This window comes from Rattus norvegicus, chromosome 1 (genome assembly GCF_036323735.1).
Source record: "Rattus norvegicus strain BN/NHsdMcwi chromosome 1, GRCr8, whole genome shotgun sequence".
NCBI lineage: Eukaryota > Metazoa > Chordata > Mammalia > Rodentia > Muridae > Rattus > Rattus norvegicus.
This window is the reverse complement of record NC_086019.1, coordinates 14,775,184-14,798,729: the sequence shown is the minus strand read 5'-3', so window position 1 is coordinate 14,798,729 and position 23,546 is coordinate 14,775,184. Positions and strand designations below refer to the sequence as shown.

General features: G+C 47.6%; 1 protein-coding gene across 2 annotated transcripts in view; it reads right to left on the bottom strand.

The window, feature by feature from the left end:
* Positions 1-22,856, bottom strand: part of Nhsl1 (NHS-like 1) — a 232,454-nt gene extending 209,598 nt beyond the window's left edge. For both annotated transcript variants that reach the window (XM_017589823.3, XM_017589824.3), the window contains exon 1: positions 22,108-22,856. In XM_017589823.3, coding sequence (XP_017445312.1) covers positions 22,108-22,399 — 292 coding nt within the window. In that variant the 5' untranslated portion in view covers positions 22,400-22,856. The remainder of the gene's footprint in view (positions 1-22,107) is intronic.
* Between the last annotated feature and the right edge of the window lie 690 nt (positions 22,857-23,546).

Genomic DNA, 23,546 nt, shown 5'->3' with positions numbered 1-23,546 from the left:
AAATCCGGGACAGTCCAAGGACTACACCCCATGGCTCAAATGTAAGTGCTCTGGTGCTGGGGTGTAGCCCAGTGATGGAGTGCTTACCTCACAGGCACAAGTTTCTGGGTTCCATCTCGGTGCCCCCAAAACACCGCCAAGTTCGCTGGTTCGCACCTATAATCCCAGCACTTATGAAACTGAGGCGAAAAGAACTACAAGTTCAAGGCCAACCTAAGCTACATAGTGACTTCTGTGACATCTTAGACTTCACGGTGAGACTCTGTCTCACCAGAATAAAAATAAAGAGTGAGTCTCCAAAGTGAACTACGCTCCCTCTGTAAGGACAACATAGTAAAAAATAATTTTAGATTATCCCTATCCCTGTTCTCCACAGCTTGATCATCAAGAAGATGTGAGTGATCCCTTAGCATGCCAGACCCAGGATCCAACTGCCTAACCTGAACAGCACTGCAGAAATTATCTTAAAAGTTAATTCTTGGGGTTGGGGATTTAGCTCAGTGGTAGAGCGCTTGCCTAGCAAGCGCAAGGCCCTGGGTTTGGTCCCCAGCTCCGGGGAAAAAAAAAAAAAAAGAACAACAACAACAAAAAGTTAATTCTTAGTAACGTAGGTTCTCAATGAGTAAGTCTGAAAAGTTTACAATGTAATATCCTGAGCGGGGGAATATTTAACTACAAAACAAAACACTCTCTTACCTCGTTCCTCCTTTTAACATAAAAAGACCATTTATGTAGCTAAGATTTACGTGACTGGAGCGGTTTCCCAAACTCAGCACGTTTTACCTTCTCTTCCCTTTCTCTCTCGACAAGAAAAAGAAAAGTGTAAGAATTATCAAGATCCATTTCTGGCTGCAGAGATGGGAAAGCCCTGCCCCTTCAGTACAACTGCCACGCAGTTCAAAGAGATGGGGAAGCCCCGCTCCATGTCCTGCAGTTGGTCACACAGTTCGAAACCTCTTTGTTAGAACTTTCTCCAACTTCGACTTAAAAACCAGAAGTCCGTTTTCACTTTGGAAGCCAAGTTGGAAGTAAACTGTGACCTCCCCGAATTTAACTCATTCCCAGTGAACCCCTCTCGGACATAAATTGCTAAGACAGTCACTGGGGGGAAAACATTTCCAAGTCCTGTTTGACACGCAAAGCTGCATGAGACTTGACAGGGATCCTTTTAAACAAGTTCGACATGATTTAAAAACATGTTCTTCACCAGAGCTCCTCGGACTCTATAAACAGTTCAGCTCCTTTTACAAAGAATGCACAGTGGGAGCCGAGGGGTTCTTCAATGCTTTGCACCCCACACTCTCAGCACAAAAATCCAGTGTAAAGGCACGCCCATATGAAACGAACGGATGTTAGAATGTATGGATAGTAAACCATAAGACATCAGGTATGGTCCTCGAGGTAAAGATAAACTATAAAAACACAGAAATAACCATTTTCAACAACAACAACAACAAAAAATTTAAATAGGCCTTTTTCCTTTCCCAAGTGGAACACTCATTACTTAAAACTGACACTCTCCTGTCTCAGCCTCCCATAATGCTGAGATCATAGGAATGCACTATGACTGGCTTAAGTGAGCTTTTGCAATAGTTGTTCCTTAGCTGTTTCAAGTCCCCAAGAAAGACTTTTTATTTAAGTCTATATTGCATTTATTTATATATGTTTGTACACACACACATACACACACACACACACACACACACACACACAGTGTGTCTACACACACTGTGTCTGACTGTGGGCTGGCCCATGAATGCCATGGTGTTCATGTAGGGGTCAGAGGACGACTCTCTCAGGAATCAGTTCTCCCCTCAACCATGTGGGTCCTGGAGATCGAACTCGGGTCGTCAGGCCTGGTGGCAGACACCTTTACCCAGTGAGACATCTCCCAGCCCTCGGAAGCCATGGAGTCACTGCAGCGGCTGTCAGCTTTCGAGCATTCAGACTTTCTCAATGTTCTGCGTTGAGCTGCCCACACTGAAGCTGTAACACTGTAGCTGCTGTGGCCCACACACCTTCCACCCAGCCCTGGCACTGTCACATAGCATGGGACTGGCCTGAGCCCAAGGCTTACGTTCTCAGTCTCGTGCACTCAAACACCCTGGATAGGATCCTATCCCTGCTTCCAAAGGGATATCTTTGCAGAGACAGTCTAGATCCAAACTATGGCTGGGTGATGGCACATATCTTTAATCCTAGGCAGTGGCAGGCCAAGTCTCTTGAGTTTGAGGCCAGCCTGGTCAACAGAGTGAGTTCCAGGACAGCCAGGGCTTCACAGAGAAACTATCCCCCCTCCCTCCACACCCTACCCTCACAAAAAGAAGAAGCAAACTATGATATCACATCCCAAAACATGCCCAGACCCAGGACAGCCCTGTCCTCACACAGGGTACCCCCACATAATTATCCTATCATAAAGGCAATCCCTCCTCCACATGCAAACACCCAGATACATCCCTACCACCCTCTAATGTTGAACCTGGAAGTCTGATCCAAATGAGTAGTATTATAGATGAGACCCTGATCACACCCCTTGGGTGTGGGGAGGGGTGGGGAGGGGTAGGGAGGGGTGGGGAGGGGTAGGGAGGGGAGGAGAGGGGAGGGGAGGAAGCTGCCTTTGCACACTGCCTACCATTTCCCCCACTGGAAAAACCTTCTTTTAACAATTCTTACTTTTAGCCCTTCTCCCAGGCACTCGGGGTCAACACCTCTGTCTCCTGCGTGGGATATGTGTTGGCCCGGAGATCTCCGTAATAGATCTCCATAATAAACCTCGCCTTTGCATATTACATCCAAAAAAAAAAAAAACCAAACAATTCTCACTTTTATTTTACATATATAGGTGTCTTGCCTGGATGTGGGTCTGCGCACCCTGTTTGTGAAGTGCCTACAGAGACTAGAACAGGGCAGAGGGAACGAGAATCACAGCGTGGGTGCTAAGAATCTGACCAGGGTCCTCTAAGAATAGCCAGGGCTCTCTACTGCTGAGTCATCCTGAAACCTCCCTAGTGCAAACTTGTATTCAAGGTTGAACAGGCTTGGGTGGAGAGTGTGAGGACAGGGCTGTCCTGGGTCTGGGCATGTTTTGGGATGTGATATCATAGTTTGCTTCTTCTTTTTGTGAGGGTAGGGTGTGGAGGGAGGGGGGATAGTTTCTCTGTGAAGCCCTGGCTGTCCTGGAACTCACTCTGTTGACCAGGCTGGCCTCAAACTCAAGAGATTTGGCCTGCCACTGCCTAGGATTAAAGATATGTACCATCACCCAGCCATAGTTTGGATCTAGACTGTCTCTGCAAAGATATCTCTGTGGAAAGCTCAGTCCACCCTCCTGGTGCTTTCTGAAAGGTGGTGGAGTCAACAGAGGTTGGAGTTACTCGAGTGTGTGCTCTGTGTGTGTGTGTGTGTGTGTGTGTGTGTGTGTGTGTGTGTGTGTATGTGTGTGTATGTGTATGTGTATGTATATGTATGTTTGTCTGTGTTTGTGTATGTGTATGTTTATGTGAGTGTATGTGTGTATGTGTGTATGTATGTGTATATGTGTATGTATATGTATGTTTGTGTGTGTTTGTGTATGTGTGTGTATGTTTATGTGAGTGTATGTTTGTGTGTGTTTGTGTATGTGTGTGTATGTTTATGTGAGTGTGTGTGTGTGTGTGTGTGTGTGAGTGTGTGTATGTATACACTCAAGTGGAAACCAGAGATCTACATCAGGTGTCTTCTTCAAGTTTCTCTCAGTCTTATTTTTACAGACAGGGTCTCCCGCTGAAGCTGGCCCTCATTGGTTTGGCCAGCTGGCCAGAGAGTTCCAGGGATCCTCCTGTCCTTGCCTCCCCCATGCCGCCATTACAGATGTGTCACCTCATCTAGCTCTCATGTGGGTGCTAGGATCCAATCTCAGGCCTTCATGCCCACAGAGCACGCACTTCACTGACTGAGTGATCTCCCCAGCCATGGCGGGACACCTTAGGAAGAGCATAGTTTATCCCAGATGCTTCGTCTCTCTCATCTACAATCGGCCACTGTGAGGTAAGCGGCTTTACATTGCCATGTGCTCTCACTCTTGGGGTCACCACAGGGTCAAAGAGGTGGGGTTGTGCGATACTGGGCTGAGACCTCTGAAATTCCAGACCAAAATAAACCTTCCCTCATGGATTTTTCCTCCCCAGGAATTTTGTCATACTGACAGCAAACTAATACTCATGGTTTATAGGAGGAAACAGAAGCCCAAAGCAGCTTACAATGTAATGCTGTCACTTAACGGGTTTCCAAATTAGACATTTTCTGCATACAATAAACTCAACAGGCTGGAACTCTACAAACAAAACCTCCTCAGACTTGTTTTTTTTTAGCTCATCTCAGCCTAACACAAGGGGATAGGTAACATAAAACCGAACTCCCTTGAGAGATGTCATCAAAGCACCATGTGGAGATCACGCTGAGTATCTTAAGCTAAGGTCCTACGCCTTGTCACTAAACCGTCATGTTACCTTAAAAAAAAGGGGGGGGGGGCGGCTGGAGAGATGGCTCAGTGGTTAAGAGCACTGACTGCTCTTCCAGAGGTCCTGAGTTCAAATCCCAGCAACCACATGGTGACTGACAGCCATCTGTAATGGGATCCGATGCCCTCTTCTGGTGTGTCTGAAGACAGCTACAGTGTACTCATATACAAAATAAATAAATTAATTAATTAATTAAAAAAAAGCCCGCAAACCCAGAAATAATATCAATCCTCTCCATCAGATCTCTAGAAAATTCCACTAGCCAGAACTTCAATCCTTTATCATTAAAACACAGTCAAGCAATTAAAGCCCGTTCCCTTCATCCTAACATCTTACCTTTAAAGTTAGATTTGGTTGGTTGGTTTGTCTGTTTGTTTCCCTCTCTGTTCTCCTGGCTTCCCTAGAACTCACAGAGATCCACCTGCCTCTGCCTCCCCGTTGTTGGGTTTAAAGGCGTGCATTACCACCATGTCCAGCTGAATCCACTCGGGAAAAGGAAGAAAAAGAAAACTACAGGAGCAAGAGTAAAGCCATAAATAATAATCAGTGAATATTATTCATTGACATTCTTATTATTGAGGCCAGGCACCCCCTACAGGTATATAATGTACCCAAAACAGTGGTCTACAGTATCAGGATGCTGTTTTCCAGAGGGGAAAAGCCCGGCACACAGAGACTGAGTCATTGTCTCGGGATCACCAAGCTAATGGTTTGTTTCTGCCTTTTACCAGACTATTGTATTTCTCCCTAAGATCCCCAAATTGCAGTGACCTATGCCATACTAAGAAAACTTACAGGTAATATAAACGAGAATAAACTAAAAAGTTGAGTTATAACGGGTTAAAGTGAAACTATAAGGGATAAAGTGCCACACTAATTCACCCTCACAGGACTGACCCATCTTTGTCCACGTTCGGCTCATCCATACGTGAACTCCCCCCTCCCCCCGTGTCTCTCTTACTTTTTCCCAGTTACACTAGAATGAGCCATCTCTGCCTAACAGCTCAAAACGCAACCTTATATAATCAGTGTTCAAAAAGAGTAACCCTCCCTCTCCCTGGATTTTGGACCAAAAGCTCATCCCTGCCTTGTGGTTGTGCTGAATCACCTCCCTGTTCCCTAGACACTGTTTGAAGTTCCTGGGAAAAGAGAAATTATCCCAGCTCCCAGACTAAAGAGCCTAGGGCCCAGGTTACTAACGCCCAAACAGACGGGCAAACCAGCTGCACCTCTTACCGTCCAGCAGGACTCCCCTGTTCCTTCCCAAGCCCGAGGAGCAGCTCCATTAGGAAATGGCTAGGAGGGGTTGGGGATTTAGCTCAGCGGTAGAGCGCTTGCCTAGCGAGCGCAAGGCCCTGGGTTCCGTCCCCAGCTCCGGAAAAAAAAACAGAAAGAAAGAAAGAAAAAAAGGAAATGGCTAGGGATTAAGCATTGGTAGCTCCAGCCTGTCCCAAGCACAGTCAGTCTGGATGCTAAGATCTGAAGCGGATTCCATCCTCTGGCCTTGGGTCAGCCATAGTCTACATCCACAGGCAGTGGTCGTCAGACGCCAGGGTGATGCTTTCATATCTCCTTGTATGACTGTGGGCAGAGAGTAAGCCCGCAGGGTCCAGTCCAGAGAGATTCAGATTCAGGGTATCCGGGGTGGGTGGGGGTCTAGGAGACCACCAGCAGATACTGACATCACTGGTTCTAGGGCCACACTTGGGAACAGCTGATTCAAGGGAGTGGTTACCGGTCGCAAGTCTCTTAATTGGTGCCACCACCAAGCAACATGTGGTTAAGCCTTCTTTATCACTAACAGAAAGAGTTAAGAATATCGCTCAGTTAGTAGAGTGCTAGCCTAAGCATTCAAGAGGCCCTGGGTTTGATCCCCTGCACTGGGTATGGTGGAGTAAACCGGTAAGCCAGCACCTCAGAGGTAGAGTCAGGATCAGAAGTTCAGGCGTGTCGTGGCTACAGGGCGAGTTTGAGGTTAGCCTGGGTTACAGGTGACACTATCTCAAAACGAAACAAAACAGAGGAGAGAGGAGAGGAGAGGGAGTGGGGACACTAGAGAGCTAGCTTTATTAATGTCTCTGGCCCTCAGCTCACCACCAAGCAAAACTAAGCAGCCTCGGGGTCACGGCATTTGAACGCAGTGCATCTGGAGAGAGAGAGGAAGTGGGGAGAGATTCCTAACCCCAGCGTATCACTTCACCGAAAACAAGCCTGAAATTGAGTTTGTTCGTGTGACTCCTGTCTTCTGACCCTGACCATGAATGTCTGGCAGAAGAAAAGAGGACAGAAGGACAGGACGGAAAGTGCCAACAAAGAGTCTGTGTTTAGGGGCTAGACTGTCTGTCTTCCAGAGCAGAGCAGAGAACCAGACGAACTTGGTTCACTCTCTGTAGATTCAAGACGGCATGGTCGGTGGGCTACTGATTTCTCCCTGGGGGCCATATGCTATACGGCAAAATGATTTTAAAGACTCACTGAAGAGTAGGAAACATGTCCTAGGCCCTGGCTAAACTCGGATGCTTTTCACTAGTATCACGGTGAACTGAAAAGTGGGTAAAATAAACAGAAGTTGGGCACAGTGGCGTGTGCCTGGGACCCCAGCATTTGGGAATTGGAGACAGGAGGACTGCCAGGAGTTCAAAGCCAGCCAGAGATACACACTAAATTCAAGGCTATCTGAGCTATAGATTAAAACCCCATTTAAACAAACCAAAAAAATGCCTGGCGTGGCAGGCTTGGGATACCAGTACTTGGGCGGCAGAGGCAGGAGGATCAAAAGTTTAGTCACTGTGAGTTGTTTTGGAGGGAAATGTTCGATTCTGTGCATAAAAATGGAACATGTTGGGAGCCGGAGTCAGTGTCCCACAGATAACCAATCGGCACATGCATACAAGAGGGAGGGAGGGAGGGAGGGAGGGAGGGAGGGAGGGAGGAAAGGAGGGAGGGGGAGGGAGGGAAGGGAACAGGGAGGGAAGTTCTCCAGACAAACCAAGTAACCAGGAACAAATTCACATTTCTGTGGCACCATTACCCCATCACTAAATGCAGGGATACTATTGGGCCTTCTCAGGAAATGTTACGAAAGCTAAACAAAACAAGCATTGACAACAGCGAGGTCATCAATATTCGTTATAGATGGTGCCTTACAAATATTGGTTATTAAATACAGTAATTTATGATAGCTGGGCTTTGTGGTTCATAAGCAGCGCGTTCAGATTATATGAGAGGTACTAATGAGATGCACAGACATCTCTCGCAGCCCATCTCCACAGCTCCGTCCTTTACCATCGGCTCACAGCCCCGGGTCCCTCTGTACCCCTCGTTCTCAGTGACGCTCTCCTGCATTAGAGGCCTAAGGTTATCAAGAACTAAAGCTACAGACAAGAGAGTTGAAAGCCCTCTGCTCTAAGAATCTTCTTGCACAAAATTTAAATAAACACACACATACGTTACCAAAGGAGGCCCCCAACACCGTGCGCGAACTGGAGACAGGTGTGTAATGGCTACTCTAGTAAAAGGAGAAGAGGAGTGTTGTTTGCTTCTGTTCCTTCAGCCCTTTTGTTGTTGTTTGGTTTGGTTTTGCCCCAGTGCCTTGTGGGAGTTTAGCAAGCAGCGCCCTCCCACTCAAGGAGAGCCCTGGCTTAATTTAATCTCCTTTGTGAGGAAAAACAGACAGAAGAATCGACGTCATAACCAGTTAGTCCGATTGACACATTCTTCTGCTAGACCCATAAGGAAGGGACCATCTCCACCAGGTTATCTGCTGTAAAGACAGGGTACTCAGTAGATGACCCTACGTATAAAATATGGCTGATTTTCCCAGAAGACAGTCATAAATTCTAAGTCTTAGCAACGCATCTACTGATAGATTTCCAGTACATTCCCTCCTGGTACTGTTTCATGAGTCCAATTCAGAGGTCCACAAAGAACTATTTAACTATACAAAGTAGACCATGTAACACAAGGTTGCTTCTGAGTCCGCACTCCACGCCTAGGTCTTAACTGGCCACGTTCGCATGAAATCATCACAAACCTTTGATCTCAGGTTCACAACTAAAGAAAAGTAATCCCAACTGACCACAGTTGCTTCCTTCAGACGCCTCCCACTGTTCACCCTCGCAGTACCACCTAAGACACTACGGTCCAGTGGTTAAAAAAAGCAACAGGCAAAATTACATAGACCGGGCAAACCTCATGAGCCACTGAATTCATGTTCCAAAATATAGGTCAATGTGTCAGAGCAAACACTCCACAACTAACTCAAATGTATTCCTAGAGCATTGTCCTCCATCCAACGTGAGAAATTCATGCTCAATATTGGGATATCCAGATAGAGGGGTACGCTAGGCAAGCTCTACCAACAGAGTTATACACACACACACACACACATTCACACACACACACACATATACACACATACACACACACACTCACACATACACACATATTCACACATACACACACTCACACATACACACACATATACACACACACATTCACACATACACATACACACACATTCACACACACATTCACACACACATACACACACTCACACATACACACACATACACACACACTCACACATACACACACTCACACACACACATACACACACTTCTTTCCTTAATGCAGAAAAAACTCAATGGCTAAGTTCACGTTTAGAATATATACCTAAAACCCACCACATTAACGATTTTTAAAGACTGAACAAAGGATTTAATAGACTATCTGAATCTTTTCCTCATTTTCCCCAGTTTAACTGCCTACTCTAACAACAATACAATTGATCTGGAATTCACAGATACGGTCCGCATGGAGCGTAAATATGTCTGCTACACAGCAAACTCAATGACATTCATGCTATGACTGAGGGCACAGGAGCTCCACTGACCTCAGCCCTCACGTAGAGGTAATGAGCGAAGCCCGGTGCCCTGAGAGTCCACCAGCTGAACTATTAGTACAACTGGAGTGGGTCTCCTGAGAAATGCTGGCTGGTTTCCTCATCTGTGCATAGCCCCAGCAGCCAGCTCACCTGCCGGGAGCATCAGTCGAGGCTGCGGAACACCTCAGCTGTGATTCTCAGTGTAATCCGGCGTAATCCGATTACGCATACCAGAGCCTACTTAATTCAATTTCCTTGTCTTCTCAACCTCTGCGCAAGGAGCATTTTTTCAGATACCCAACATGGTCAGATAGAAGGTCCTAAACTCATCACTTCACAAGCCTTTGTGTGCTGCTGTTTGGTTTTGGACCCTAGGACAAGGGACTGGGGTGCATATTTTACATATCAAAGCAGACCTAACTTTCTGGTTCTCCCAGCATCCCCCAGTCCCTTCCTGACATACCCTACCCCCAATCCTGAACTTTCCAGCCCAGGGGCTAGGCTACCCTTCCCCCAAAGGCTCTTCCTCATATAATCCAGATATTTTGTTTGCTTGATTATCTCCTCTCCTTTTCTCTCTCCCCTCCACCTCTCCCCCGCCCCCTTAGCTAGTGTCCCCTTTCTCTCTTTCTCTTCCCACCCCCATTCTCTCTCCCCATGATGACTTCCCTGGCCCTCAGTCCTTGGGGTCATTGAACTCACCTGCCCAAGAGTATCTTCCTAATTAATTCCTAATTAATTCCTGCATTTAATATAATCTAATCTGGCTTGACTTGACTCATTTCACCAGCAGAGAAATAACCGATCACTGATAACACACTGACAGGAGGTATAATAACCACCAGGGGAGGTACAATAAAAGATTTCCGGGTGGGATTGATCTAAAGCAGTTGTCTGTCCTTTGGGAAGTAAAAAAAAAAAAAAAAGTTGCTTTCTATGTCTATGAAAGAAATTAAGAGTAAATGACAAAAAGCCATAACAAAAATCACCACTCCCGGGGGGCGGGGTGGGGGTCTCATGCCAGAGAGTTCCTATTTGTCTTAGGAGAAAACGGCATGGATGGGTTTCAGAAAAGGTGTCCAATGTCCCCGAACTCCTGATCCTACGGCTCTAACTCCCAGATTCAACCATTACAGGTGTGTGGGAACACAGGTGGCTCCTAATTGTTCTAAAAACATAGTTGCGGGCTGGAGAGGTGGCTCAGTGGTTAAGAGCACTGACTGCTCTTCCAGAGGTCCTGAGTTCAAGTCCCAGCAACCACATGGTGGCTCACAGCCATCTGTAATGAGATCTGGTGCCCTCTTCTGGTGTCTGAAGAATTGTACTCACATACATAAGGTAAATAAATAAATCTTGAAAAAAAAACATAGTTGCTAGAAGATATACTATAAATATTAAAGCCGTAACTTCGTGCTTGGGGGAGTGTCACCATCCCTCGAACCTGTTTGTTTGTTTGTTTGTTTTAAGGTAGATGTCGCCTAAAAATGGCCATTTCTAATTCAGAACAGATCTCCAAGAAACAGCACCGGACTGGCACTTGGAGGGAAGACTGGATCACTTAGCCAGATCCCAGCTCAAAAAACAGAAAACAACAACAAAAGGTTCACTGTGCGATTCTCTTTGGAATCCAGAAGGCAGCAGAAGTGCCAGCCAAGCAATGCCCTCGGTGAATGGGGAACCGTTCCACTACCTGGACAATAGCCCCGCTCTTTCCAAAACTTGGTTTATCACAATCACCTGGGGGCCTCGTTGGCCCAGGCTCTTCCTGGCCTCCGCCCAGTCTCTGATTCAGAATCTCCAGGGGCGGGGTCTGAGAATCCGTTTCTTCACCCAGCCCGGGTGATTGTTCATGACTCAGAATGTGTGGGAAACAAGGAGATGAATGAAATGGTCCTGGGGCTCCAAGAGGCCCACAAGAGCTGAGCGCTGAGCAGTCAGTGCTGAGTGGATCCAGGGAATGGTGTTTGAACAGAGGCTGTGGACTGAGGTCCAGAGGAGCCGAGGCAGTGAGGCTCTGAGTGGGGAGGTTCTTCCCAGTTCCCACAATAGGAGGAAGTAAGAGGAGAAAGGGCCTGAGAAAGAAAAAAATGACATCGACATGAGAGTCCCAGGAGAAGGGCTGGCAGTCCCGGCCCCCAAGCTCAACCGTGTGTAGGACAGAGAAGGAAGGCCCTACCCCCATTCCTGTCAGGGACTACAGACGCTTCCAGAATCTGCGCAGGATGTTTTGATTTCCAATCGCTAATGTTTTCACATTTATCTCTCCCACCAGTTCTCCTCTGGACTTAGTCAGCTCTCATCTTCCAGCCTCCTGGACCAACCATCGGCAGCGGCGGTGACAGGGGCATAAATGTGCACGTAGGCGCCAGCTACCTCAGCTGTTCCTGTCATCGAGGCAAAAGCAGCGAGTGTGGGATAAGGGTCAACTGTGTGCTGGAGTTCTCACCAAGAACCATGCCTACTGGTCTCACATCTGCCCATCTGCTAGTACTTGACTGGAGCTGATGGCTCAGCAGTAAAAGTTAATTGTCACCCAAACCTGCGCGCGCGCGCGCGCGCGCACACACACACACACACACACACACACACACTTTTTTTTTTTAAGAGCCCAAAAGCCTTTTTAAAAGACAGGTTCTTCCCATGTTGCTCAGACTATGCCACCATAGCTATTCAGACTTTGTGATTTTAAACTTCAAGGTATATGACAGACTTCTGCCCTTTTCTCTTTTAGGCTGGGTCATTTGTAGTCCATGCTGGCCTTTAACCTTTTATGTAGCCAAGATAACCCTGAATTCCACATCTTTCTGCCTCTACCTCTCAGGTGCTAGAATTATAACCTCCCACCATGACTCAGCGACAGGCGTGCGCGTGCGCAGTGTGGGGTGTGCAAGCATTCTACTGATGCGGTCTTGGGCGCTCTCTCTCTCTCTCTCTCTCTCTCTCTCTCTCTCTCTCTCTCTCTCTTCCCTCCTCTGAAGGAAGGAGTGTCATCATTTGCAGCTGACTGGCTCAGGTAGTATCGAAACCGTAGCACGCAATATTGGAGCAGGCCGACCTGAGATGCACCCTGCATCCAGGGGCTGGGTTTCCTCTGTCTCACATGGGGTCAGCCTCGGGGCTTAGGCTGCCCAGCAGCCCTTCTCTGGGGACCTTCATGTGGCTGTCCTCTTACTTTCACAAGCCCTCTGGCCTCTATTTCCTCCTATTGTGGGAATATGTCACTATTTCAGAAGGAAAGGGAATAAAGACTGGGACCTCCGTGCCCTTTCCCTGGAGTCCACGGGAAGAGAGGTTCCAGCTCCACATTCCCCCAAAGCATTGCTGAAGTGAACGCTGAGAAATGCGGACAGCCAAGAGCCAGGCATGGTCGGCGCATGCGTGAGATCCCAGCTCATGGGGGGAGGGGAGCGGAGGCAGGATGATACAGTCTAAACCAGCCTAAACTTCTGGAGACCCTGACAAGAAAATAACAGTGGGGGGGTGTGGGGGGGTGGGGAGAACCGTTGAAAACAATACACAGAAGTGGCACAGCCCGCAGCACACCTCTGTTCATTTTGAATTTCAGTGTCTGCAGAATTCCTCCGTGTCAGGGAACAAACCAATTTGAGCAGAAACAAAATTAGTAAGTAAGTTCTCGGGCCTCTAAATTAGAGAAAAGCCATCTTAACGCATCCTTAAAATTTGACCTTTTTTTTTTTTTCTTTGCATGTGATAAGGTAGCTGAGTTGGTATAGTATTTGTCTGGCACGCACAAAGCCTTGGGTTCAATCCCAGTATCAATAAAGCAGCGTATAACAAACAACACAGGCCTAGAACGCCAGTATTTGGGAGGTAGCTTTATTATGTAACAAGGCTGGCTCGAACTCGTCAGCGATCCCTGACTCAGCCTCTGTGGTGCTGGGGCTGCGAGTGCACACCACCACATCCAGCAAAGTTTGATCGTTTTATTTATTTGTTTTTCTTTGAGGACTTTAACGTCTGGAGAAATGGCTGTTCTTCCAGAGCACTGAGGTTCCAATCCCAACGCTCATGTCAAAGAAGCTCACAGCCATGTATGTCTTAGTCAGGGTTTCTATTCCTGCGCAAACATCATGACCAAGAAGCAGGCTGGGGAGGAAAGGGTTTATTCAGCTCACACTTCCACATTGCTGTTCATCACCAGAGGAAGTCAGGACTGGAACTCAAGCAGGTCAGGAAGCAGGAGCTGATGCAGAGGCCATGGAGGGGTGTTTCTTACTGGCTTGCTTCCCCTGGCTTGCTCAGTTTGCTTTCTTATAGAACCCAGGACCACCAGCCCAGGATGGTACCACCCACAATGGGCTGGGTCCTCCCCTCTTGACCACTAATTGAGAAAATGCCTTACAGCCGGATCTCATGGAGGCCTTTCCTCAAGGGAGGCTCCTTTCTGTGATAACCCCAGCTTGTGTCAAGTTGACGTAGAAAACCAGCCAGTACAAGGTAACTCTCCTTCCAGGGCATCTAAGGCCTTCTTCTGGACTCTGCAGGTACCCACACACATCATACACATGAGTAAAAATTAAAATAAAGCCTTTTTTCCTAAAAGAACTTCAAATAAAGCAAACCGAATATAGTGCCTTACTTTTCTGCTTTACAATTATCTTCCAAAATATCAAGGAACTCCGGCACTTCCACTTTATCAAATTTTTATCAAGGAGCAAAGAGATGGTTCAGTTCTTAGCTTTTCCCATCAGGTGGCTCACAGCTGCCCACAACCTGGGCTTGAGTATCTGACGCCTTCAGTCTCTATGGCTGACGCAGTCACAAGCGCTTGCACCTACACACACACACACACACACACACACACACACACACACACACACACACGCTTAAAACTTAATGCTCACCATGTCTTCATTTACTACTCCCCATCCATACAGATGAAACCAAAGATTTTCTTCCTCCGTATTATCTCGTTCCCTCCATGTGGGAGGCCTTAGATACTTCCCAGCCATTGTGTCCCAGGAATAGGCTGCAGTCCTACGTCAAAGGATGCACCCTCCTAGTTCAAAAATCACAACGTCCCGTTTTACTAATCTGAGCGTGTGGCGAGTGCATCCAAACACAGGTCTCTTTCTATGATGACACCAGCCCGTTCTACATAGGAGAAAGAACTCATGCGTGTACTGTGGGCAGAATACATGCAACATGAAACATGTGCTGCCTCATCTGTTGGGGCGTGACTAACTTCTCAGTATGTGAAGGTCCACACGTCCACAAGGTAACTGGTAAACACATGGGAAGGTGATTCAGAAGGCCCTCAATTTCTTCCTCAAGCTGCAAATAAAGACTAAGCAATAAAATATTGATGGAAAAGGGGGTCTTTCTAGTCATGAATACTTAATTCTTTAGCATAAAAATCTAGAGGACAACTTGTTCTTTTTCTTTCTTCTTCTTCCTCCTCTTCCTTCTCTTCTTCGACAGTCTTGTATAGCACAGTCAGCCCTGAGTTCCTTATCCTCCAGCTTCTACATGCCCACTCCCCCAACCGGGTGTCTATTACTACACTAATCAGGCAATTCTTTCTTTCTCTCTCTCTCTCTCTCTCTCTCTCTCTCTCTCTCTCTTTCTCCTTCTCCTTCCTTCCTTCCTTCCATTCTTTCTGAAGCAGGAAAACAGGATCTTTCTAAATAGTCCTGGCTGCCGTGGACCTCACTATGTAGGCCAGGCTGGCCTTGAACTCAGGGATCCACCAGCCTCTGCCTCCCAAATGTTGGGATTAAAGGTGTGCATCACCATACCAGGCATAGGCAGGCAACACTTAAGGTCAGGCGCATAGAAAAAGACTGCTCCACTCACACAGGCTGCTTAAGTCCAAACGTAACCATCTGCCCACCCAGCTACTGTAGGTTTCTGTTAATGTAAGAACTCTCCTGAGTAAAGGTGAGTGGAGACCAAACTCCCACCAGCACGTCTCCTAGTGTGCCGTTTGCTTCAACGAAAGCAAGTCTCAAGCCAGCACCTGTTCTCGGAAGTTCAGCGATGTCTGCAGCTCCATTGTGTCTTTAGAACCCTGCCCCCCCCCACACACACACACACACATACTGCCAAGACTCATTCTGAGGAAGAAAAATCAAAGCTACTCATTCTGACATCAGCCAATTGCTGGTTGGGCCGGAGGATGACAGTCTCTCAAGAGTAAGCATCTACCGCCCAAAACACTGCTGCCGAGTATTAGCCCACACTGTCTACCGAGTTTCTCAAGACCTGTTTACGCAAAGACAATGCCCATACAATCTTCCTGCCAACCAGCCACCCTTTTCAAAGGGAAGTCAACTGCAGAAAGAACCTGGTGCGTGCCCAACGCACGATCTGCCGCGGAGCTACCCCCACCCAGCCATCGACCTACAACAGCATCCACCTTGACCTTAAACATTATATGAAGCTTACCAGGTCCATGGTGTATGGGTGCATGGGCGGGGCACACACCATAGTATAAAAGGTGTCCCTGAGATTAGCACAGCAAAGCCCTCCCGACCGGCCTGGAATCTAAAGGGGTGGAGAAATCTGTCTTTCTACAACTATTTTTTAAAGTGCTAGTAAATTGTCTTTTCCTGCGCTCTGTTGGCAACAGGGTTTCAAATGTATTCAGTAAGTTCTCTGTTGTTGTCAAGACAGGTCTCAGGTAGCCCAGGCTAGCCTCAAATCACTATGTAGCCTGGGATGACCTTCGCTTCATGATCTCTCTTATCCCACGAGGACTGGATTTCAGGCACGATCCACTGCATTCAGTTTGAGGAATTAAACCCAGGTCTTTCCTCACACCTGCTAGGCAAGCAATCTACCACTGAGCTACAACCTCAGTCCTAATAAGTGCTTTTAAAACAAACTGAAAAAAGAGTTTAAAGTGGGGGCTGGAGAGATGGCTCAGCAGTTAAGAGCACTGACTGTTCTTCCAGAGGTCATGAGTTCAATTCCCAGCAACCACTTGGGTGGCTCACAACCATCTGTAATGAGATCCCATGCCTTCTCCTGGTGTGTCTGAAGACAGCTACAGTAATAATCATATACATAAAGTAAATAAATAAATCAATCTTAAAAAGAAAAAAAAGAGTTTAGTGCAGAAATCGCAAGACTCAGTCTATCTATCGAATTAATTAACATCTTTTACTAGCCCTAGAACTTTCATTTCTTGACCTATAAATTGGGCTTAAAAAATACAGCCTAGCCTTTCTATTTCACCTGGTTTGGGAATTAAATAAGAAGGGAGAGGGATTGACTCAGAGGTTAAGAGCACTGGCTCCTCTTCCAGAGGACCCCAATTCAATTCCCAGGACCCACATGGCACTTATCTGTAACTCCAGTTCCAGGGGATCTGACACCCTCACACAGACATACATACAAACAAAACACCAGTGATCAGAAATTCTAAATGAATCTGAACGGCAGGTTTTCAATACACAGTCATACATCACAGGAACATGTGATAGTTATGGAAAGCAGCAAACGGTGAATCCGGGAAACTTTTTGCTTGGTAAAGGAAGTACAAAGCCCACAGACAGCATGAGCCCACTTGTCGGGAATGTTCAGAGCACTGAAATCTACAGAGACAGAAAGTATACTTGTAGTGGCCTGGAGGCAGGAAAGTCAAGAAGAAAGGGTGAATGCCTCCCAGGGATGTGGGGTTCTTTCAGGACCGTGCCCATGCACTAATTAGACTGTGGTCATGTTTCACATGTCTGAATACACTAGAAGCCACTGGCCCACACACTGTAAATGGGTGAATTGTGTCTAGGAATTGTGTCTCAGTAAAATTAATTTTAAGGCCAAGCCACAGGTCTGTAATTCTAGCTACTTGGAGGTGAAAGCAGAATGCTGAGTTCAAAGGCGGCCTGGGCTATCACGTGGGTCAAGGCCATAGGCGACCTTTAGAAATGCTGTCTCTCGAGACTTAAAGAGTAAGTAAAAGGAGTCTAGGGATACTTATGGGTGGTAGAGCACTTCCTAACCTGCCCTAAGTCAAATCCCAAGTGCTGAGCAGGAGAGAGCACACTTCCACAGCCCTTAAAAACAAAACACGGCCACGCCAGTGAGACTGTTGATTTCTACACAACGAAGTCTCTTGATGGTTAACAGAGCCCAGACATAACCTCACATTCCTGCCTGTTGTTACTGTTTTCAGTGTAGCCTTATTTAGTCGGCAGCAAAATTAATCAAGTTCTACTTTCCCAGAAACAGGGCCAGCGGGATGGTTCAGTGGATAAAGGCACTTGCTACCAACCCTGACGGCTTGGGTTTGATCCCTGGGTCCCCCAAGGGGGAAGGAGAAAACACTCCAGTCCTCTGCCTTCCACATATGTGTCATGGTATGTGCCACCTGAGAGCGCGCGCGCACGCGCACACACACACACACACACACACACACACACACACACACACACACGCACGCACGCACTGTTATTTTAAAATCTTTAGGTATACATGTGATAATATCCCATTCCAGTCACCGTGCTGAGCTCTATAAAAACAAATTTGCTGCCGTTATTGATCTCAAGTAGCTGGCTGGAGGAAGCACGTGTAAAAGATTCAATTTCAGTCCCTGTAAACGCAGCGTTAAGGTTCAGATTAGTTAGGGTTCTCTAGAGAAACAGAACTGACAGAATGAATGTATATACATATATACATACATACACACATATATACATATAAACATACATACATACACATTTACATATATATACACACATACATATACACACATATATGTATGTATATATGGATACACATATCCATATATTCATATACAGCTATACATATATATACATATATACATCTTCATACTTATATACTTATATTCATATATACATATATTCATATATGCACACACACCACACGCACATATATCAAGTATGGGAATCTCTCAGAATGGCTTGTAGGCTGTGTCCCAGCTAGTCCACCAACAGCTGTGAACCATCAAAATCCAGGAAGGCAGCAGTTGCTCAGTGCACAAGGCCGTCCGTCTCACCTGGTCTTCAGGATACACTGGAATCTCAGAGGAGTTGTCTCTCAGAGGAGAATGAGGGCAAGCAGGCACAGGGAACAAGCTTCCTTTATCCTGTCACCAGAAAGTGTGGCCCAGATTAAAGGTGGAGCTTCCCACCTCAAAAAAAAAAAAAAAAAAAAAAAAAGAATCCATATATATGGATTAAAAGTGGGTCTTCCTCGGTCCCCAGCTCCGAAAAAAAAAAAAAAAAAAAAAAAAAAGAACCAAAAAAAAAAAAAAAAAAAAAAAAAAAGTGGGTCTTCCAACTTCAAATGATTTAAGAAAAAAAACCTCTGGACTGGAGAGATGGCTCAGCGGTTAAGAGCACCGACTACTCTTCCAGAGGTCCTGTGTTCAATTCCCAGCAACCACATGGTGGCTCACAACCATCTGTAAAGAGATCCAATGCCCTCTTCTGGAGTGTCTGAAGACAGCTACAGTGTACTTATATATAATAAATGAATAAATCTTAAAAAAAAAAAAAAAAAAAGAGAGAGAAAGAAAAAAGAAAAAAAATCCTCTTGCAGGTGTACCCAGAAGCTTGGGTTTAACTTAATTCCAGATGTCACAAAGTGAGAACCAAGAATAACCATCACAAAGTACATCCTGGACAACGTTCCACACCATGGGAGAGGATCAGATGTAGCATCAGAGGAGTTCTCACAGGACATGGGTGAAAAGAGTATGCTCTTCCTAACTTAAGACCAGTTTTGTAGGACTTCCTACCTATGCTGTTTGAAGGACGGCAAACCTGAAGAAATATTCCTCACCAGGCTTGAAACCCGTAGGACTGGCCCACAGGACTAAGTACTGATCTAATGGTTTGGTTTTTTTTTTTTTTTTTTTTTCAGATTGCACCACTGACATCATACATGTGGTAGACATGGGCAGCCATGAAGGCGCTGGACCCTGGCCCTCTAGTGTGTGCTGCTGCTGTCTGTAACCTGCTCTGTGAGAGACTCATTAACAGATGTATCTGACCAGAGGGATGAAATTAAGGTTCAGAGGCAGCCCTGAGACAGTTTGAGGAACGTGTCTACACTTTGATCCTTATTTCCAAACACTGGTAAAAGGGACACTCCACGTGCAGCGGACAGCAAGGAAGTCAATCGGAGGTTTGCGCTCCAGCCCTCAGCCCGGACAAATCACTTCATGTCTTTTGGCCTTGACTGCTTCCCTGGTTACGAGTTCATTCATGAAATCAGTCAGTTTACAGTCAATTCTCCGTACAAAGGTTCACACATGAAGGATGTAACTTTGCAGACCTGCTTATAAAGGACCAACATGTCAGGCATAGTGGTACCTTTAATCCTAGTACTGTGAGTTCAAGGCACCCTCTCCATGCTGGAATTGTGGGTGTGAGCCACTATGTTAGACAAGGCATTGCTTTCAAAGAATCCCGCAGATGCTAAATAGGACACATGTATAAGGAGTTTATTATTATGAACATATAGGTTCTTAGCACACACACAAAAAAAGTTGTGTGCAAAGATGGGGCCAAACCTAATGATGTCCTTAATAACTCATCTTTTCCTCTGTATGCACACCTCTGGTCTAGGAATAATTACTTTTTGATAAAAGCTTTCGTGGCAGCATGAAAATGATCAACCAGGATTACTGATGTAAAAGTAAAGCTACTTGAAATGACATGCCTGTGAAGGCTTGAGAATTATTCCAGTCACTTCAGAAACAACGTTAGAGAGAACTCAGGGGACCGCTGGGCAGTACAGCTTATTGGAATATACGTGTTCAAAGAAAGGAGAGTGGGCAGGAGGTGATATCATGCGCATGTAATAGCACTTGGAAGTTGGAGGCAAGACAATATGGGGTTCAAGGACCATCTTAGCTATGTAGCAAGTTCAAAACCAGTCTGGACCGCAATGAGTCTCCACCTAAAAGGAGAGGAAGGAGGAAAAGAAGGAGGTAGGGGAGGAAATATATTCAAATGCAAAACAAAACTAGCAAGAACAGAGGTCTTTTTCTTCAGTTTATTTTTATTTTGTGTGCATTGGTGTTCTGCCTGAGTGTATGTCTGTATGGGGTGTTGGATCCCCCGTAACTGGACTTACGGGTAGCCATGATCTGCAATGTTGGTACTGTTCCCAGCACCAGGGTCCTCCGGAAGAACAGCCAATGCTCTTAACCTCTGAGCCATCCCTCAAGTCAGCAAACCAAAGAGTTTTACCATCAAGGAATATTGTTTATTTTTCTACGTGTTAGTTTAAAAATGGTAACTGGCCTTGTTTTGCAATTACAGAATGGGGCAACATTCCACTCCACGTAACTAAAATGTGTTCTCTTTGTTTTGTTTTGTTTACTTCCCTTAGAGTTCTTCACCCAGAAGTTAGATCTGCCCCACCACACTGCATGTCAGGGATGAAATTCTCACTTTGCCTAGGTACACACACCCCCCAACAACACAAAAGGGCACAGAAACAAACAGGATTGCCAGACTTACAGGGAAGTTCCCCTAGGACAACATATCCTATTTGTGAAGTCATCAGTCACATGAAATAAATATGTTCTTACTATGTCCCTAACAAACTATTACATCATTCTCACTCCATGCCCCTTCTCATCCCCACCCACTCTCCTGGGTTAAAAGCAGTTTATAAGGAGGTGTTGTTGGTGCAATCTTAATCAAGCCGTCCAAAAACTATAAAGCCATAGTATGATAAATGCACAACCCAGAGAGACACATTACAGAGGCATATATATATAAGTAGTCGATTTAGATTAGTGAAAATTCGAACTCCTAACCCACGAGATGGTTAAATGTGACTTGGGTTTTCTCAGCTGGAAAACAAGCTACTCCGGATTACGCACGCACTTATGAAGTGATTCTAAGTGAGGCCATCTTTCATACAGAGCTGCTGAAACCTAGGCGTGGGTTGTCATGCCAGTATCTCCCCTTCCACCCAGCAATCCATCAACCATCCCCAATTTACTCTTCGAGCTAAGTATTATGACCAAGTTCACCTACTGGAAAGGGAGAAACCACCCAGGCATCACACTGAAGGTTTCTTAGTTTGGGCCAGCAGGAAATTCCAGTCGCTTCATTCATCAGAGCCAGTTAAAGCTGCTGAAATGAAATGGGCTCTTGGAGATTACTATGTCAAGATGTAGTCTTAATTTGGGGAGTTGAAGAGGGCCAAAGACAGAGCCCCAGTTCAAGGTCAAGGTCTTCTGAATAACAGCCAATGGTCAGTCTGGGAGAGGAAACAAAACTCAAGGCCAAAAGTAAAAACCTCAAGTTACTGTGCTTTCTTTGGTAGGTAATGCCACAGGTACAATACTTGTGGAGGGAGGGGGATGCGCGGCTGTGACAAGCCGCTGCAATCCTCGCTGTGGTCCCCACAGATTGTTCACAAACTGATCCTCAAGTGTGAAGCGCTATAACCATTCTATATGACTTCGACAGGACACCATCACTTTTTGCCATAGCTGTGGCTGCTGTCAGTTTCCCACAGACAGAGCAGTAGAATGGGTCATCCAAAAAGCCACACTCCGCGCCCACTCTAGGGCAATCTCTTGGAAGCCAGAATTGGGGCTCACCACACGTCCCTGCTACCTGGACTGCCTCCCCACCCGAGCCTCCGACGCCCGTGGGCTCCCGAGGAGGTCAGAAAGCTGAGCCTGAGCCGCCAGGGGGCGGGAGGCAGCAGCTGGCCGAGCGCCTCGGTGCCGCGGTGCCCTCCCCGGGGCCACCAGCCACTCACGGATTTTCACTCGCCGGTGGTCCAGGCGCGCGGCGGCAGCGTGCAGGGCGTCCAGGCGACGGTGCAACTCGGCGGTGCGGTGACCCAGCGCGGCCGCCTGGCCCTCGAGCTCCCCGAAAATGTCCCCAGCGCAGCGCGACAGGTCGGCCAGCTGGGCGAGCAAGCAGACCAGGGTGTGCGAGCTGACCTGCTCCAGCGAGCGGAAGAGCGGCGGGTCCCCAGCCAGAGCCCCCGCCGCCTCCTCGGGCCGGCGCAGCCGTGCGGGCTCCACGCTCCGTTGGTGGAAGGGCATAGCTGGGCACGCGGGGTGTTGGCGGACCGGCGATCACGGGGTTCACGCCGGGCCCCGAGGACGATGGGCGCGGGTCCGCATTCAACACAAAGGAGAGTCCCTGGGCAGTTGCCGCGGGGACGAGGCCGGGCGGCGAGGAGGTGCGAGGATGGCTCCGAGACACTAGCCGGGTGCCGCGCGGCTACGCGGCTCCTCCCGGGCTCCCGGGCAGCGCGGCCGAGGAAGTTCCCGGAGCAGCTCCCGGGCGGCCGCGGCGAGTCCCGCTGAAGTTTGCAGGCAGGAAAGCGCCGCGGCTCCTTCCCTCCCTCCGGATTGGAGAGGGAGGAGGAAGCGGGGGAAGTGCCGCCGACACGGGCGCGAGGGAGGGCGGCGGGAGAAAGGGAAAGGGGAGGAGAAAGGCCGGCTGGGAACCACCTGCGGCTCCCGCGCCCGCCGCGCCCTGCGCCCAGGCCGGTGGCCGCCTGGCGCCCCAGCGCACCCTGCTGGGGCGGCCGCGCAGTCCCCAAGCTCCGGGTCGCCGCCCACGCCCCCAGCCGAGCCCCCGGGCGCCAGGGCCCAGTCCCCGCCCGCACCCCAGGCCCGAGTGGGGCGCTACGCGGGCACCGCCGCGGAGGCGCCGGACTGCGGGGCCAACGGTGAATCCGGCAGCTCACCTGCGCTGCCGCGGTGGCGGCTGAGTCTCGGTCCAGCCTTCCCGGGAACGCCGTGCGGCTGGTCTGAGGCCCCCTGGTCTCGCCCCTGGAAGGCTCCCAAGACTTCTGGGACGTTTTTTGTGGACCTCGAAGAAGACCTCAATAAGTCACCCAGTGGCCAAGAGTTGTGTAGTCAACTGGTAATCCAGAGGAAACAAAAAACAAAAAACCTCCGAAGACCATAGTGATCGTAGTGCTTCAAGAGTTTTCTTAGTGTCTCCTTAGTGATTTCCTGCTCTTCGGGTGCGAACAGTTCAGAGATAGTAGCCTGTTCCATCCATCCCTCAAGCGCTGAGTTAGGCTACTAGAGCCTAGAACCCCAGTCCAGGGCCTGGAAAATGTTTTAACTAAACGCCCTTGAGATCATAGTCACGAGACACCCAGCTAACTCAAACCTTCTGCTAGGAAGAATTTAAGGAGGCTGAGTCCAATATCCCGGAGCTAAAAACCTCGTT